This window comes from Eublepharis macularius, chromosome 13, assembly GCF_028583425.1.
Source record: "Eublepharis macularius isolate TG4126 chromosome 13, MPM_Emac_v1.0, whole genome shotgun sequence".
In the NCBI taxonomy this organism is placed as follows: domain Eukaryota; kingdom Metazoa; phylum Chordata; class Lepidosauria; order Squamata; family Eublepharidae; genus Eublepharis; species Eublepharis macularius.
Genome location: NC_072802.1, coordinates 42,671,913 through 42,691,185, shown reverse-complemented (window position 1 = coordinate 42,691,185; position 19,273 = coordinate 42,671,913). Strand labels below are relative to the sequence as shown.

General features: G+C 44.5%; 1 protein-coding gene across 1 annotated transcript in view; it reads left to right on the top strand.

Annotated features, from left to right (window-relative positions):
* Window positions 1–19,273, top strand: part of DOCK11 (dedicator of cytokinesis 11) — a 120,807-nt gene that overhangs the window by 98,531 nt on the left and 3,003 nt on the right. The window contains exons 49-52 of the mRNA XM_054996040.1: window positions 6,249–6,459; window positions 7,934–8,124; window positions 11,416–11,516; window positions 12,801–12,939. Of these exons, the coding sequence (XP_054852015.1) occupies window positions 6,249–6,459; window positions 7,934–8,124; window positions 11,416–11,516; window positions 12,801–12,939 (642 nt within the window). The remainder of the gene's footprint in view (window positions 1–6,248; window positions 6,460–7,933; window positions 8,125–11,415; window positions 11,517–12,800; window positions 12,940–19,273) is intronic.

Here is a 19,273-nt window from a genome sequence, read left to right as displayed (position 1 = left end):
ACGTTCAAGGGAGATCACAAACTCTGAACTATCATGTCGGGAAGGATCAGGAAGTGACTAAAGGAAATGGATCAGACAGGCTAAGGTAGGAAATGCCTACCTCTGGTGGCAATGGGTTCCTGACCTGAAAGAGTTTAGAGAGCCTCCAAACCACTCTCATTCAGTCGTGTCATGTGATAACAGAGAAAGGAAGAAGGACTTCTCCCTCTGAGGCGGAGGACATCTTGGGGTGTTTCCCACTGTCCAGTCGGGGAGCCAGGAAGTTAAACTTTCTTCCTCTTCCTTTGGTAGGTGGGACCACCCTCTCCTTCTTCAGTTCTTTTCCTGCCTCAGGGGAGAGCAGTACTCTGTAGGTTAGCTCTGCTACCTTCGACTGACTTTAGACTATACCTCCAACTTTTCTTTATTTCTTAACTCACCTCTTCTCATATTCCCTCCCTGCTTATTCCTTACTGCTCCTTTCTCCACTCTATCTTGTCTTTGGAGAGACGACTCTCTCCCCTTTATAGAGGAGATCGGATGGCCGCAAGGGAGTCATCGGACTCCGAAGACTCCTTCATGGAAAGGGCGGAGGGCTGCCTCCCAGGAGCCGTCCTTCCGACAGCGGGAGCAGACCTGGCCAGCTCCGACTTGCCGCGTAGGCTCGTTTGGTCCCCTGGTGGAGGAGTGCCACCAGAAGAGGAACAGCCCGCCAAAAAACGGCCCCGAAAGGCAACAAGGGAGCCGGAGAGAGCCGCGCACTGCAACAAGCAGAAGGGAAGCGGCACGGCTGCACGGGGCCCATTTTCGGCGGGAACAGCCGCAGACGGCGACTTCCCGCCAAATCGCAACAACGTGCCTGCCAACCTCCTGGCAGGAGAATTAGCACAGAGATCAGCTTCCACGGCACAGGGCCCCAGCGCAGGCACTCCTGAAGACCACATAAGTGCTTCCCCCTCTGCTTTATCCCCAGAAATACTGGCAGCTATAAGGAGCTCCCTGAGGGAAGAGATATGGGCCGTTTGTCATGCGGAGCAGCCTGGGCCCTCTTCCCCTGTTGCTGCCTCTAACCCAGTTCACGAAACTCCTCAGCTGAGTTTCCAGCAAGGGGGCTCCTGGCCAACAAAGGCAGCTAGAAAACAGCCCCATGGCATGGCCCTCAATAAGACCCCTAGATGGCTGGAGGAGGAACAGTCCATCAGTGAAGAGTCAGAGGAGAGGGAGTTTTTTATCAGCGGATGAACAGGACCTAGACCCTACCATCCCTGAACGATCAAATAGACTCTTCCAAATAGAAGACTACCAGTTCTTACTGGCCAAAACTCTGTCAGCTTTGGATTTGAAGGACGTTGAAAATGAGGAGGAGGAGGCCAAGCCCGAAGGATCTAAGTCCAGACCCAGGGGGAACAGGGAATTTTTCCCAAGATCAGAAAGCAGGGCCAAGGTCTTCCCCTTCCCCGAATATTTTGAGCGCTAACTAAAGGCAGTGGTCCATGCCAGCGGCATGCAAACAGGTGCCTAATTACCTTAGGAAACTGTATGTTTTGCCTAATTTTACTAATGAGCTGTTACAGGTTCCCATCATAGACGCTCCAGTTGCAGCACTACAGTCTCAAGGCCTCCTCTCAGAGGATGGACAGGGCAACATAAGATTGGACAAAAAAGGAGAGGCTATTCTGAAGAGGGCCCACGAAGCGACGGCCGTCTCCATCAAAGCGTCGGCTATCGCGTCCATCGTATCTCGAGCATCAGTGGTATGGGCGAGACAGCTGCTTCAACTGATTCTGAAAAACAACAAGTGGCTGATAGAAGGGGCCAACAGGATCCTGAAGGCCTGCTCGTTTACAGCCGACGCCACACTGGACTCCCTTTCCCTTACCTCAAGAGCATTGGCTTCTACAGCAGCAATTAGACGCCTGCTATGGCTCCAGGTATGGCCAGCGGACCTCCAGGCTAAACTGATTTTGATGTCTTACCCCTTCCAAGGGGGAAAACTCTTTGGAGAACGCAATTGGAATTTCTCTAGAACTCAACCACAACGAGGGAACTTTCATCCCAAATTCGGCAAACAACAAGGACACCGCGGCAACAGACAGGACGCGGAGGATAAAGGACAGAGACCCTGACTCGCAGGACGCTCCGGTGGGGGGAAGGCTGCTCCTATATCAACAGACTTGGTCAGACTCCAAGGTGGACGCCTGGGCATTGGAAATAGTTTCCAATGGTTACTCAGTAGAGTTCACTTCCTTTCCACCGGAACGATTCATACGCTCCCCTCTCAAAAAAGACCATCACAAGCGAGCCATAACCATCAGAGCCATACAACACTTAATAGAGATAAAAGCTGTTGAACCTGTCCCCCCAATCGAGCAGAGCCAGGGCGTCTACTCCATCTTCTTCACAGTCCCCAAGAAGAACGGGGACTGGCGCTCCATCCTGGACCTGAAATACGTAAACAAGTTCATCAAACTAAGACATTTCAGGATGGAAACCCTTCGTTCTGTAGCAGAGGCCTTACAACAAGGGGAGTATCTGACCTCAATAGATGTAACGGAGGCTTACCTGCACGTGCCCATTGCTCCCGCTCATCGAAAGTTCCTCAGATTCTGTGTCGGGAACGTCCACCTCCAGTTCAGGGCGATGCCGTTCGGCCTCGCGACAACCCGAGAGTTTTCACCAAGCTTCTCGTGGTACCGATAGTGAAGCTCCGAGAAATGGGCATCCATATACATCCATACCTGGACGATATCCTCCTAAGATCAGCTTCCAAAGTTTCCTCACGCAGGGAGATGGCATTCACAATTCAGTTTCTAGCGAGGCACGGCTTCTTGATCAATCAGGCCAAATGCTCCTTAATTCCATCTCAGAGACTAGAACTTCTGGGTCTGACGATAGATACGAGAGAGGGCCGCCTCTTTCTTCCGATGGAGAAGAGGACCAAGACCAAGGCTCTAGTTTCCAACGTGCTCAGGCAACCATCGTCGATGCTAATGGACCTCTCCAAACTTGTGGGACTCTTGGTGGCAAACTCAGAGGCCATCTACTGGGGTCGTTTTCACACCAGGTCTCTTCAATCCCTGGTGCGACCTTTCCAATTCCAGATTGCTCAGAAGGCAAACATCAAAATCCAAGTCCCTCGACCAGTCAAGGAGAGTCTACAATGGTGGTCAAGGGACACCAACCTCTGTCAAGGCAAGAGCTTCCTAACTCATCACTTCACACAAATTTTCATGGACGTGAGTCTGTGGAGCTGGGGTGCAACGCTAGAAGGCATTCCGGCCCAAGGGCTGTGGTCCGAGAGAGAGAGGAGGCTCCCGATAAATGTCCTAGAAATGCGGGCCATCTTTCTAGCCCTGAAGCACTTCAACAGAGAGATCCTGCACAGCCATATACTGAGTCGTACGGACAATATAGCTGCCAAAACGTACATAAACAAACAAGGGGGAACCAGGTCCTCTCGACTACAGAGGGAAGCCCACAGGATTCTACTTTGGGCAGAAAGCCATCTTGCATCCATTCAGGCGGAACATATCAGAGGGATTCACAACATCCATGCAGATTGGCTGAGCAGAGAGTCTCTACATCCAGGAGAGTGGTCCATAAAGAAAGAGACTTCCTACAGGTGACGGCACACTTCGGGAACCCAGAAGTGGATCTCTTTGCATCACATCAGAACAATCAAGTTCCAAGATTTTACTCCAGGTTCTTCCATCCTCATGCAGAGGGCACGGACGTGCTCACCTCCCAGTGGCCAAAAGTCCTTCTTTACGCCTTCCCGCCGTTGCGAACGATCCCGAAACTCCTACGAAGAATAAAGGAACAGGGAGCAACCATAATCCTGATAGCACCATGGTGGCCCAGGAGACCGTGGTTTTCTACTCTTCGACTTATGTCGGTGGCACCTCCTCTACAGATCCCAGTACAGCCGGACCTACTATGGCAGGGCCCTATATGGCACCCTCGACCAGAATGGTGGGCTCTGACAGGATGGAAATTGAGCGGAACTATCTCCAACGCGAAGGTTACCTTCCAGAGGTCATCAATACACTGCTAGCGTCCAGAAAAAAGTCTACCATTAAGATCTACAATTGCACCTGGAAGGCCTTTCACAGGTGGTGCAGACGCAAAAAAGTGGCCTCACTCGAACCATCTTTGAACGCCATCCTGGGATTCCTACAGGAGGGCCTTAATAGAGGACTAAGACTGGCGACCTTAAAGAGGCAGATTGCGGCCATCAGTACGGTCATGCCCGAGATAGACGGCGCTCCTCTCACTTCTCATCCACATGTAAGGAGATTTCTCAGAGGGGCCACACTGCTTAATCCACCATCAATACACAGATTTCCGACGTGGCGACTGAACGTGGTTCTGTCGGCATTGACAAAACCACCATTTGAACCTATTAAGGACATTGCTCTCAGATGGCTTAAAATTAAGACCATATTCCTCGTGGCAATAACATCAGCGCGTAGGATCTCGGAATTGAGCGCACTGTCAACTCGACATGACCTGTGCATCTTTCAAAAGAATAAGGTAGTTTTAAGAACAGATCCTACATTCTTACCTAAGGCATATTCCACCTTCCATCGGTCTCAAGAAATCAACCTCCCTTCCTTTTGTCCAGCACCAAGTCATCCTAAGGAACGAGAGTGGCACAATCTAGACGTAGGCCGGGCCCTCAAGACATATATAGTCCGGACGGACATGATACGTCAAACAGACTCACTTTTCATCAACATATCCCAACCAAAAATGGGACAACGCATGTCCTCCTCAGCTATTGCATATAGCATCCGGTCCTGTATTCGTGAGGCGTACAAGGCTCTAAAGCTAGAGGTCCCTCCTGGAATTACAGCACACTCAGCAAGGAGTGCAGCCACGAACGCGGCTCTTCAGAGAAATGCATCAATAGAAGACATCTGTAAGGCAGCCACCTGGTCTTCGACGTCCACCTTTATCAAGCACTATCAATTGCACACATACGCGTCAGCGGATGCAGCCTTTGGCCGGAGAGTGCTTCAACATGTAGTAGGAGACGAAGACACATCCCCACCCGGAAGATAAAGGACTGCTTTGGGAGCACCCAAGATGTCCTCCACCTCAGAGGGAGAACGGCCCCTTGGACACTTACCGTGAAGGGTCCTTCTCCTCTGAGGTCAGGAGGACATCTTGCCCTCCCATGATCTTCGTCTTTCTATCTGGACTGGTTTACAGACTATTTCCTACTACATCTCTCCTACGCTTACTATCTATTTATCCTATTCTGTTCTAACTGTTGTTGGCTGCAGTGTTCTTTGCATGCTGTTTTTTTACCTTCATTCTTAGGGAATATTAGTAGTTTTACATTAGTTTTCATATAAGGGAACTGGAACTGCTGTGGGGATTCACCCGAACTGAAGGAGGAGAGGGTGGTCCCACCTACCAAAGGAAGAGGAAGAAAGTTTAACTTCCTGCCTCCCCGACTGGACAGTGGGAAACACCCCAAGATGTCCTCCTGACCTCAGAGGAGGACCCTTCATGGTAAGTGTCCAAGGGGCCGTTTTGTGTTTCTGAGCCTTCCAAGCTACTAACACATTGAGACATCTGCCTCTGAATCCAAAGAATCTGTGTTGTACTTGTCTCCTGTGTGTGCTGTCTCTGAGGACCCTGTACCCATAATCTGAGGTCATGTTCCACGTGCCACTGCCATTGGAAGTTTGGTGGATTATTGTTTTGCATTGGCAGCCTTTTTAGTGCTGGCACCAAGATTATGGAACTCACTTCCCTGCAAAGCTGGTTTGGCACCTTCCCTTTTGAATTCTATAAGGACAATTGAAACATTTCATTCCTGTCATGCTTTTGAGTTAGTTAATTGATGTTTGAGTTCAGGTGGGAGAGGGGAATTGTTATAAATTTTGTTGTTTCTGCTGGTTTTTCTTAAGAATTTTGCTTTGGTTTTGTTTCACAGTACTTCTGTTCCGTTAGTGTATTTTATGTTTTTTATTATGGCTTGAGATAATAATGGTGGCTTGAGCTGCTTTTAAAATCCAAAGAGCTATTTTTGGCCCATGTAAAGGCTTGAAATTGTTGATACGTTTTTAATAAAATGTTCCCATGCTTTTAAACCTTTTGCAACTGTCTATTTTTGGTCATCTATGTTCTTCAAAAGACTGTTGAGTTCATGCATGCATCATGTGGCTTTTTGGCTCGTGGTCAGATACCACTGAATCACAAGTGGATCTGGATCAGGGCTCCTCCCTTTCTCATCAGCAACTCCTTTCTTCTCTCAGGTGAATGTTAAAGACCTTGATCCCAAATTTGCCCACATCCAAGTGACGTACCTAAAGCCCTTCTTTGATGAGAAGGAGCTTTCAGAAAGGAAGACGGATTTTGAGAGGAACCACAACATCAGCAGATTTGTGTTTGAAACACCTTATACCTTGTCTGGGAAAAAACATGGGAGTGTGGAGGAACAGTGTAAGAGAAGGACAATCCTCACAAGTGAGTTCGGCCTCCTGGAATGCTGGAGGTCAGGGCACATCTGCTACAAGACTTTCTGTGATGTCATATCAGATTGGCTAATAGCCACAAGAGATGGGGAAAAGAGTCAGATTGGAGGTCAAGGACAAGATTTTTTTTAAAAAAAAAGGAATCTAAAGACAGCATATCATTTTGACAAAACCTAAACTAATTGTTGGTGTAATTTGTTGTCTAGAGCAGGGACCCCAACATACGGTGCCTTTGGGAGCCATAGTGCCCTCCAGGGCTTTTTTTCAGCTGGAACGCGGTGGAATGGAGTTCCGGCACCTCTTGAAAATGGTCACATGGCTGGTGGCCCCGCCCCCTGATCTCCAGACAAAGGGGAGTTTAGATTGCCCTCGGGCAATCTAAACTCCCCTCTGTCTGGAGATCAGGGGGCGGGGCCACCAGCCATGTGACCATTTTCTCCGAGGGCAACCCACTCTGTTCCACCACCTCTTTTCCCAGAAAAAAAGCCCTGGTGCCCTCCAATACCTTCCTTGGTGCTCACCAAGTGTTTTCAAGAAAGTGGGTGTGGCCTGCAGGGATTCTGATTGGCCACCGAAGATCTTGTCAGATATGCAGATTAAAATAACATTGTTTCAATGGCAGTAGCCACCACGTTTGTTTTATTCTTTCTCGCCCCTCTTTCCTACTGTGTTTTTGTTTAACTATCCCTCTTTCCCTCTGCACTTAGGCTTCCTCTGTGTGTGTGTGGATTTGCCTCCTGCCACTGCTTAATGGTGGTTTTGTTCATTTATTTTAAAAAGGTGGTTGGTTCCACCTTCTGTGGTGGCCATTTTGTGGTTGAGCCCACCACCCTGTGTGAGAATTCCATAGGTGCCCACAGGCTCAAAAGGGTTGGGGATCATTGGCCTAAAGTGTAATAGCAATAATAGAGGCTAGAATTCAGTCTCTCTGGTTAAAAGGTTAATTAAATTAGGAGTGTAAAAACCAGGTGACTAATAATGAAATTTAAACTGATTTCCCTCTAAACTCAAAACTATAGGCTGCATGTCTGCATGGCACATATGCCATATTAGCTTAGCATGTACAACATCTTCATTCTTGTAGAGCAACTCTATACCGATTCTCCAGGAGCCTCATAAGAAGAGAAAGTAAGAGCCCTGCTGGGTGAGACCAATGGGCCATCTAGTCCAGCATCCTGTTTTACACAGTACCCAACCCGTTGCCCTGGAGGGCCAAGAAACAGAGCATAGAGGCCAGGGCCTTCCTGCTAGCACTGGTATTCAGAGGTTTACTGCCTCTGGATGTGGAGGTTCCATTTAGTAATTTTGGATAGTAGCCATTAATTGTTTCATGAATCTTTCTAAAACTATAAGAAGGCAGCTACCCTGTCTAAAGAGGAAGAGCTGTTCTGAACTGTGCCTAACAAAGTTTGGCGTATGACCCTCTTAGCAGGCCGCCTTTAATTTTGTTTGCTCTTTCCTGTTAGCATCCAACTCTTTCCCATATGTAAAAAAGAGGATTCCTGTCAATTACGAGCATCAGGTCAATCTGAAGCCAATTGACGTGGCGACTGATGAGATCAAGGCAAAGACAGCAGAGTTGCAGCAGCTGTGTGCTTCAGCTGATGTTGACATGATCCAGCTCCAGCTGAAATTGCAGGGCTCTGTCTCAGTTCAGGTAAAGTACCAGGTGCAAGTGCAGGCGCGTGTGTGCGCGTGGCCCCACAACCTTGAAATAATGAACCTGCTGGCTGGATACAGGTTTGTTTTCTAGAAATCATTAACTATAAGTTGTCCGAGCCTAGCCGTTGGGCCTGGAACCTTCCAAACATGAGGTTTTCTGAAAGGAACTGCTACATCATTTGATGGGAGGTAGTGTATGTAATTGTACTGCGTAATTGCATTCATCCTTCATTTCACTGGCTTCTCCCTTTGTTATCTCCTTGTTGAGATTTTGAGCATATGCTCATCATGAGCCAGGGACCTGTCTGTTTTGTTTGTTATTCTGTAAAATGTCAGGTACCATGCTATATAGAAACTTAGGAGGAGGAGTAATCAAGATAATAAACAAGGTGCCTGCCTGTATTGGTAGAGAACTTCCACATTGTGATACTGGCTGTGGTTAGTGGCTTGGAAACATGGAAATAAGAGGGAGGAGGCACATAAGGAAGCATTTGCTCTTGATTAAGACGGTCTGTGCTCTGCAGAATTGGAGAGGAGAAGGGATGTGGCAGAGATATGAGAGATGCTATCCTGTGCAACTGTTCTGATATTCCTCTCCTAAAACTGTTTCAGCCACGCTCAGAGCAATTGTTGCATGGGAAGGTACCAAGATCACAGGTACAGGCTGCTAGACAATGATCTCGCTTTCCACTTTTTAATTGTATAGATTCTGCCCTTATTCTTCACCTTCTCTCTGCTTCTGGCAAATGGTGGTCTGTTTTTAGGTGGTTTCTTGCTGGTCTGCAGAAGAGGCTCAAAAAGGCATTGGGTGACCATGCCTCAAGGTTGAGGGTTAGATTAGTTGCTCCCTTCCATCTTTCATTCTATGGAATTTGGTGTTTTTGCATTTCATGTTCTCCTCTCTTGGGTCAGATTTGCTCATTTCTGATCATAATCTCAAACATAGTGCTTTCCAACAAAGCCAGTTCACACAGTCAGCCATCGGTTGTTAACTGCTGGCTCACACATATATACCCATCACATGATGACGGCAACATCCAGTTATGGCTTGCATGTGTGAATGGGTAAACATTGTTTTAACACCACAAACAGAACTTGCCTGCTCCCTTGCACCTTGAAAAATGCAAATCTTTTCAGGGGAGCTGATCCATACATTCAGCTGCCAATCAAGTATACAGTAATCGTGTGATGTACTTGCATATGTGAACCAAGCAAACATACAGGAAACCAGTGTAGAGAAGTCAAGTGATCCAGATCTGTGTGGGATGTGCAATGGTAAAGTCAGACAGATAATCCATAGAATTGCTTGCATACCCCTGCCTTCATAGATAAGATGGATAGCTACTAGGGACACTATTGTAGCACCTAGGGGTGTGCACAGGAAAAAAAATTCTGTGGATTCAGTTTGGTAATACCAAATGGGGGAAAAAATTCAGAATTTGGGGAATACTGAATTTATTCTCCAGTTCAGTTTGGTAATACAGAGCAAATTCAGTACAATTCAGGCATTGTTTCCTATGAGAAACTCAGTTTGAAAATTTCTGGTGACCTGGGGAAGTCACTTTTGGACCAAATTTCACAAAATTTGCAGGAAACCTACTCTTAACTGTCCTCTAACAACCTCCTCCCAAAGTTTCATAAAGACTGGACCCCATGGGGCCATTTTAGGGCCCACCAGATAAGGTGCCCCAGCTACCTCCAATTTCCATTATTCCGTGTGGGGAAAACCTACAACTAGCCTATCTTAGAAACACTGAATCAAGCACCCCATGCCCCCCCATAAGAACAACAACCAACAATTGAACACCTGACCAAGCCAAACTTCTATGCCAACAGAAAACAGAACTCAGGAAAAAACACCAACCAAACTTCTGTAAAGAGAGCCCACTCCCAGAAGAACAAGTGAATTTAATAAAATTAACAGGAACTCTAAAACTCTAACAACAGGATAAAAAAAAAACCGGAAGAGCAAGCAGCAAAATGAACAGTAAATATAACCAACTTTAAAAGCCAGAAATCAAAGCCTGTCCCCCACAAAAGCCCAACGAAAGTTCCCTCACACAGCAAAAAAACCCCAAATTCAAAATGCAAGCTAAAAAAAAGAACTTTTCTCCCCCACCCCTATCCCTCTCAGACACCAGGCTAATCCTCTCCCCCCAAAGAGAGAAGAAAAGCCAGTGAGTCTACAACTCTCAAACCAGGCAGCAGCCAGATGCCTACTCCACTCACTGGGCAGCAGGATCCAGTCACACTCCAAAGCAGGCCAAGAGAGAAAGCCAATGGCCAGCAACAGCAAGCAGGCAGTCACTCAATCTGTAGGCCAGAGCAAAATGGATGCTGACTCATAATTTAACTCCTTGCAACAGTTTTTAAAAGGCACTCTCCTTGAGAACCCCATTGGCCAGAGAAGGAGAGCTGCTGCAGGAACTGACCATTCACACTCCCCCCTTCCTTCCCCTTCCCCCTTCTGGGCTCTGACTCACTCCTCCTCCCTTCTCCCCCTCCCATCTGGTAAAAAAAGGAGGGATGCAGTGTTTCTTTGCTGTTCCTTACCAAAGGAACAGCACTGCCACGCTTCCCCGAATTTTATGGAATAAATTTGGTAAACGGATTTAAGTTCGGTAATACTAAATTTTACCAAATCAGGTAAAATTTGGTAATTTTTACTGAATACCAAAACCGAATTGCACATCCCTAGTAGCACCTCATATTTGAAACTTTCTCCCTTCAGATGTTTACACTGGTGCTGAGCCTTTGGAGCTTTAAGCACCAAACAAAAAACACTTTTATTGCTCCAAGCTTTAACCGATTGTCAGTGGTTGACTGTTGTTTGGCCTGATTCTTTTTAGGCTTGTTTCTTTTATATTGATTTAATTACCCATCTGCTGCTCCAGTATTCATTGGTTTCCTGATTTTAGCATTACAGTGGCTGCACCATGCACCTTCCAATCATACTCTGGGCTGCACCATGCACCTTCCAATCATACTCTGGGACTCATTCCCTGTTACTCTCTCCTGTTGATTTTACCTTGCCAGTTTCCATCCTTTAAAAAAAAATAGTTGTGTTTGCTGTTTAAATGATGTCAACCTCCTTAATGGATTTCGTACATGAGCTACGGCATTACCTTTTAGGTGAGAGTGTGGTTTCTGAATGTGTTAAATAAATACGTTAAATAAATAGAATACAACTGACGCTTCTAAAGCCCTTTCAAGACATTTGCTCTTGATTTTTCTCCTCTTCAGTTGAAGTCCCAAACCCAACTAAGCCTCTGTTTGTGCTTTCCAGGTCAATGCTGGTCCTTTGGCCTATGCAAGGGCTTTCCTGGATGACCGGTACTCTAACAAATATCCCACCAAGAAGGTGAATGAACTGAAAGAGACATTCAGGTAGGTTACTTTCCCACTGCATTTCCAGGTAGGGGGAACTGCGGGAGAGCCACTTGCTGTAACTTTTTCTGGTATGCAGCCTCTTGGCCACCCCAGCACAACCAGAGCAGTATACGCTCTGTGCTAACAAAACAGAAGTCCAGAGAAAAAATCTACACATAAATGACCCTACCTATGCCAAGAAAAACTGAACCCTGCAATGTGTGGGCTTGACTACTCTCTGAGTGTTAGTCACAGGAAAGAGCAAAGAGGGGGATATTGCATGCCAGAGCCCCCTCCCCCTTTCCCCTCATTGGTAATCTTGATTAGTTCTTCCATCCCACTGCATTTCTTAGATTTATCCAACCGCCACATTTTCAGACTTACCTTTATTCCAACAAAGAGTAGGAAGTGGGTTTAAGAAAGAAAGCTGAGGTTCTGACGATTGTGAGATTGCACAGCACTGTTGAGAAACACATTCTTGTGTGTAACTGATTACAACAGAACTGGCATATAGGACTGTGCCTATAGAACTTGTTCAGTGTCTGCCCCAAATGTCAATAAGCTCTGTTTTTCCTGAATGCAGTTTGGAGGCATGTTTTCCTCTCATACCCAACAGGTTTGTTTTAGAGAGCATAAGAATAAGAACTATCAGCTCTAGGAGGAGGAGGCCACCCCAGAACAGTGAAAGATACAAGAGGCAGCCTTCTCTGAGGTCTTGTCATTTGGCTGCTTCTCTGTATCAACCACAGCATCAATGTAGAGACCCTGCAAAACTGCCCATCCCAGAAGAAGCTGATTTCAGGAAGTCTCATCTAAACCTTGGGTCATTCAGAAACTCTGTAGGTGCCTACTCTGCATGAATGGGTACTTTGGGCTCAAAAACACTTTTTATTATTTAATTACTTAGGCCACTCTAGCCATTCTCTTATGGCGTATGTGTGCACCCCTGCCCATAGTTTGGGAATTCAGTAGTGTAAAAAAATCCTTTCAAATGCAGGATCAGTGAGTTGTTTCCTCTGCTAACCATCCCGTCCTATCCCTGTCATATATACTGGACGCACTTGGCCATGCATAATCAGCTACCTGGTTGGTTGGACAGCTTTTCCTTTTTAAATCTGCCATCTAGGCCGGGCAATGTAATAGCTAGTTACTCCAATCACTCCAAGAGTACCCTCTATTCCCCAGACTTGTGATTTTCTTTTCTTCCTTTCCCTTATCAATAAAATCACGGTGCTGCTCAGTTGGACTGTGGAGCCGATGAGAGGCTCTGTGTTTGTAAGGGCTATTTTCCCCCCCCAACAGGAAGTTTATACACGCTTGCGGAATTGCTCTGGAGCTCAATGAACGCCTAATCAAAGAGGACCAAGCAGAATACCACGAAGGGCTGAAGTCCAACTTCAGAGACATGGTGAAAGAGCTTTCAGACATCATACACGAACAGGTAGAGATTGGGTTGGCTGCTCTGAAAGCAGATGCACACAAAGTTGCTTCAAACATTCCTATGGAAAAGTCTCAAGAAAGGGACTGTTGATTTGTGTTAGGAAGCAGGCCAGGGTTCCCTTGGGGTGCATCAAAAGCCAAATTACTGCATGGTGAAGTGCAAGAATTTCAGCAGCCAAATTCTCTTATTAATGTGTATGTATTGATTGGACACTCTCATGGGATCAGGATAGTACGTGCCTGGCAGCCACAAAAAAGCCAGGCTCTGCAACAAGGGAATCCAGACCCCGTTGTCAGAATAAGTGAGGCCATTAAACAAACAGTATGTTATTGCAGTCTGCCCCCAGCATACAGCTACCCTTTTAAGGCATGTACCAAGCTCAGTTCCTGTGTTTGAAAGCTTATAGTCCCTCAGATGAAGGGTACAAACTTGTACCCATATTCAATAAATAGGTGCAGGAACTGCCAAAGAGGCTAGAATGAGGGAAGGGACGGGGGGCTGGAGCATGACTGTTTTGCTCAGGTAAGAGCCTGTTAGCCCAGGGCTCCTGTCCTGTTCTTGGTTTCTAACTCTGGATCTCAGCCTTTTCTGTCAGTAAGGAGGGAGCAATTGGCACAAGGCTGGGGAGGCCATGCTTCTCCGCTTCCTCTCTTATCTACAGCTTTTCTGCACTTTAGATGGCAGTGGAAGGGGAGATTGCAAGGAGAGCAGAAATAAAGGCATAAGAAATGCCTTGCTGGATCAGACCAGTGGTCCATCTAGTCCAGTGTCCTGTCACATACAGTGGCCAACCAGTTATTATAGAGGGCCAACAACAGTGCAGAGAACGTCCCCTGAAGCCGCCTGCTGCACTGGCATTCAGAGGCTTACTGCTTCCAGATGTGAAGATTCCTTTTAGTCACCATGGCTAGTAGACACTGATAGATCTTTCCTCTATGACTGTCTAATCCCCCTTTTAAAGCTGTCTGTGCCTGTGGCCCTCATGACATCCTCTAGCAGTGAATTCCACGTCTTAATCACTCATTCTGTAAAGAAGTATTTCCTTTTGTCTGTCCTGAATCTGCGGCCCACCAGCTTCATTGGATGCTTTTGAGTTTTAATGTTTTGGGAGAAGGAGGAAATGGTCTATTCTCACTACTCTGTACAATAATTTCATAAACAAGTTCCCATTAAGTGCATTGGAAGCTTTAGAGGAGTCTCAGGCTTCCATTTCCTGCCTTGACTCCTAAGTTGGTTTGGAGAAATGCTGGTATGTAAATATTGTAATTTTTTTTTAAAAAAAATGTCCCCAGGGATGTTCCATGGCAATGCATCCTCTGTTTCCAGCTCCCTCTTGGTTCTCTACTGTTTGATTTGCATACCGACAACTGATATAAGTATGATAGCTTCTATATTCTGTTAATATTCAAATAGGCAAGCAGGTCTCCATGCCAGCCAACTAAGGAATGGGGCTATTAGGAGTCCTTTGGAATAGGCTCTCATTGTTAATACATTGCAGAGCAGTATGCAAATAAGCTGTTGTGGGCTTTTTTCCCCATCTACCATGTTGATTGATGGGTGGAAGAAATACAAATGGCATGCTATAGTCTGTCCTAATGATACAGCCTGTCCTAATGTTTATATATTTTAAAAGAATGCTGTAGAATCATAAAGGGTGCACAAAAGAGCTACTGGGATTATTCTAATACTGAGAAACATGAAGAAAAACACTGAGAGAATTAAAAACATTTGTTGCAAGCCAATTGCAGTTAGGTATCTTGAAATACAGGAGGCTGCAACGTGCACATTGTGTCATGTACAAATTCCATGTAAGGTTCCAAACATCTCCAGACTGAATTTTTTAAAAAAATTAAAATGAGTTTTGTAGTCCTCGGGGATGAGAAAAGTTGTTTACTAATACATCTGTTTCAGCCTCCATAAGCAGAAGGAATGGAGCCATATCTAGTGAACAGTGGGCTCAGTTTCTTAGGTCAGCGTGCCAACTGGACTCACTTACGCCCTTTGGCCTCCAGCCCTTCCATCTGGCAAACCATGTCTGCTTCTCCCTACTATTCTTCCCCTTCTGTGAATTTATTCTTATATTGGGGGTGGGGGGTGATCTCCATGTTCTGCAAAGCCCAAGTTTTGTATGAGCAGTGATTTTAGAAGACTTGTGCAAAGTTCCATCTTTAACTGCACTTGCCAAACAGGAACTGGAAACTTTGTGGAAGAACTAGAGCAGCCTGAAACTCCAAAAACATCTTGGCAAAAATCTGCAGTGGAGCTTTTCACTCAGAAGAAAAAAAAAACCTGCTGCAAACTCCACAACATTGTTTTCCTGAAGTTGCTCAAAACTGCATGTGCTTAGCCTGTTACGTCTTAAAAAATCAAGAAATCAGCCATGAATGAAATCATTCCTGGGTTCTAACTCAGGCATGAACATGTGTGGATTTGGGCAAGGTGCCTGAGCTTTGACAGTCAAAGTTCTTGACTGTCAAGAACCTTGAACAAGGTTCTTGAACAAGGCAAACAAGAACAAGGTTCTTGTTTGCCTCGGGTCCTAGCAGATGGCAAACTGAAGATGCACCACACCCTACTTCAACTTGGAAATTACCCTCTGAAGAATAACTGGGAGCATATTACTGATGGCCGAGGCAGGGCTGGTGGCAGATTTTAACACTTGATTTCCAGCCAGTGTCGCTCTCACTGGGTACCACAAAGACATTGCTTCAATCAAACTAGAATCCTAACTCTTCACCAGAAAGTTGTGGTTTGTAACCATTCTCCTTTTTTTATTTATTTATTTGATTACATTTTTAGACCGCCCTCCCTGTCAGACGGGCTCAGGGCGGTTTGACAACAAATTAAAAACAGTAAAAACATTATAAAAACATTAAAACATCGTATAAAAACGTAAAAAAACATCGTAAAAAAAATTTAACACGCAGATAGTTATTACCAGGCGTTAACAAATTTTCTTTGGCCTTAGGAGCCAAGTTCATTTTTCAGTCTTCAGGGTCTTGCATTTTAATGAGCCTTTTTAAAAATACTAGCCACCACGATTAAATTTTTGTGTACCATAATGAGCAGGCACGTGGAATTTGTTGAACCCTGATTTCACCATATTTTTAAGTAACATAGCATATTGAAAAATTGTAGTTCTTACATGAGAAAAAGCACAGTGAAATGCAAATGGGCATAACGTACAAGTTGTACCAGAATTATGAAAATTGCAAAGAAAAGGCGAAAAATATACAAAAATGCATAAATACAAAAGCAAATATATAAAAACACATGCAAACAAGTATAAATTTAAAAGATGTGTCAGAAAGCAGAGATCCTGAAAGTAGTCCTTGGTAGTAGGCGAGAGCAGGGAGACCAAATGGCCGTAGCAGACGCTTGGGCAATCACTTGTTATATGATGCCTGCGATACAAGCACATAAGAGCCTTGCTGGATCAGGTCAGTGGTCCATCTAGTCCAGCATCCTGTCTCACACAGTGACCAACCAGTTACTATGAGGGCCAGCAACAGGGCATAGAGGCCAAGGCCTTCCCTCGATGGTGCTTTCTGGCGCTGACATTCAGAAGTTTATTGGTTCTGAATGTGGAGGTTCCCTTTAGTCGCATGGCTATAGCCACTGATAGGCCTATCCTCCACGAATCTGGTTAACCCCTTTTAAAGCTGTCTGTGCCCATGGCCATTGTTACATCCTCTGGCAGTGAATTCCACGTTTTAGTCACTTTTTGTGTAAAGAAATATTTTCTTTTGTCCATCCTGAATCTACTGCCCATCAACTTCAATGGATGCCCTGAAGTTCTAGTATTTTGGGAGAGGGAGAAAAAGTCTTTTCTGTCGACTCTCTCCCATGCATAGTTTTACAAACCTCTATTATATCCCCCCTTAATTGTCTGTTTTCTAAACTACGAAGTCCCTGTCTCTTCAGCCTTTCCTCATAGGAAATGTGCTTCAGCCCCTTAATCATCTTGTTTGCCCTCATCTTTGGTTTTTCCAGCTCTGAAATGTCCTTTCTGAGATACAGCAACCAGAACTGCATATAGTAGAGATGTGCGCACACACAGAAATCAGTATTATTCATATCCAGAATACCATATATATGCAGTATTCCAGATATTAGGGTCCAAAAATACCAATTAGTATTTGGATCCAGGTTTTATTCAGCAGTCCAAATACATTCGTCTCCATTATTCCCTTTGGGGAACCTATCCAGGGAGCTGGGATGTTGCATTTTTTAAAGAAAACTCCACCAAAGTTACATGAAAACTAGTTTACTCGAATATATCCGGATTTATCCAGGGATGACAATATAACCAAGTAATACCAGGTATTATTTGGGTATATTTTTTATTTGGAAATACTAAATCACACACCTCTTGGACATAGTATTCCAAATGAGGCCACACAATAGATCTATAAAGAGCATTATAATAATGGCTGTTTTATTTTCAATCATTTTTCTAATAATCTCCAGCATAGAGTTTGACTTTTTCACTGCTGCAGCACACTGAGGTGATACTTTCCTTGAGCTATCCAATCCAATCCCAAGGGCTCCTTCTCTCAGCAAATTCAGATGCCATTAGCATATACTTAAAGTTGGGGAGGGGTTGGTCTAATGTTCATCACCTTACTTCCCTCCATTGAGAGAATCATCTGTTTATTTCCAGTCATTTAATTAATTTTAATCCATAAAAGAGTCCATCCTATTATCCCACGACTGCTAAACTTACTCGGAAGTCTTTGATGAGATACCTTGTCAAAAGTCTTTGAAAGTCTAGGTATATAATGTCTACTTGGCTGCCATATGTTTGTTCATTTTCTCAAAGAATTCCAAAAGGTTATTGAGGCAGAACTTCCCTTTGCAAAAGTCATCTAGTTTTCTTCTGCAAACCTTATTCCTCTATATGCCTAACAATTCTCTCTTTGATTACAGTTTTTGCTAATTTGCTTGGGACAGACATTCAGCTAACTGGTCTGTAATTTCCTGGTTACCTTCTGGATTCTTTATAAAAATGTAACATTTGCTAAGAAAATTTTAAGCATATTATTGTATTGAATCCACTTTGCAGCCACAATTGATTCCTAACATTGCTCACAGGAATCAAAATGAGTACGGGGGGAGGGAATACTCAGCAGTAGGAGCTAGATCCTGTCATACAGTGCAAGGGTCCCCAGCGTCTTCCTTTCTCCCTCTCTGATGCTCCTGTTGATAAATGAAGTATATGTATTCCTTTTAGGTAATGTATTACTGTGCTCCAAATAATGTTTCTGGATTCTGTAATGAAACTCTAAACTTTTTTTTCTGAACTCTTACAAGAGCCAGAACATTGAAGAATGTATCTTGGAAGAGTCTTCCAGGAGAATGTTTTTAGTCTCAGTGATGCACAAGATTAATACCCTGGAAATTAAGAGCATGTTTTTTATCCTCCTTTTGAATTGGTTTCTGCTAGCGATGCCTATGGAATCCTCCTGTGTTTAGTTGTTGCCCGGATTTTGCAGGGGGAGGGATAAGAATCACCAGAAGCATTTACTAGAGTGGAACTTACAATATCCATATACAAGTTTATTCCAGAGATGTATTCCCAGAAGTAAAAATTAAAGATCCCTTCAAAACTAACTACAGGAATGCCAGAAAGCACTTCTTGTTTGTTTCTCTGCTGCAGAAGAGTGAAGCTGTGATCTTCTACACAATAGAAACCCTTTCAAGTCTAGCCCTTTGCATGCTCTAAAGAAAAATAAAATTGTCTCAGCACACAAATTTAATTTAATTTAATTTAATTTATTATATTTATATTCCGCCCTCCCTGCTTTCGCAGGCTCAGGGCGGATAACAAAGGGTTAGTTTTGATGGGATTTCTTTGTTGTTATGTCGCACATAGTGATTGTGTTCTAGTGTGCTTCTGTGGAAAGGCAATGATAATATTTTTCTTTGCAGAGAGGAAAGCCTTTTATTTTATTTTAAGAATATTTACACATCTCAAAGGAATAAACTTTTTCCTTTCTCAAGTCTGTTATCAACTTCACAAAATTCTCCCTCCTTCCTGAAAGGACCCGTGTTAGAACCAAAAAAAAGGAAAACTAATGAAACAGTGAGGAAATCCACTGATTCCTAACTGTAATATGATTGCTGTATATTGATCCAGAGGAAGTTTATTTAAGTCAAAATGTATAGTCTTGGTCCATCAGATTTTCAAAATCAGAAAGCTCTTTCTGACATGTGTGCTTCACTTATTCTTTTACCAACCTGAAAATGGTACGTTGTTCATCTCTCTACCCTCTTCTAGTTCCAATGGCTGTGGGGAGCAGAATATGGATTGATAAGTCTGTCTTGCACTAAT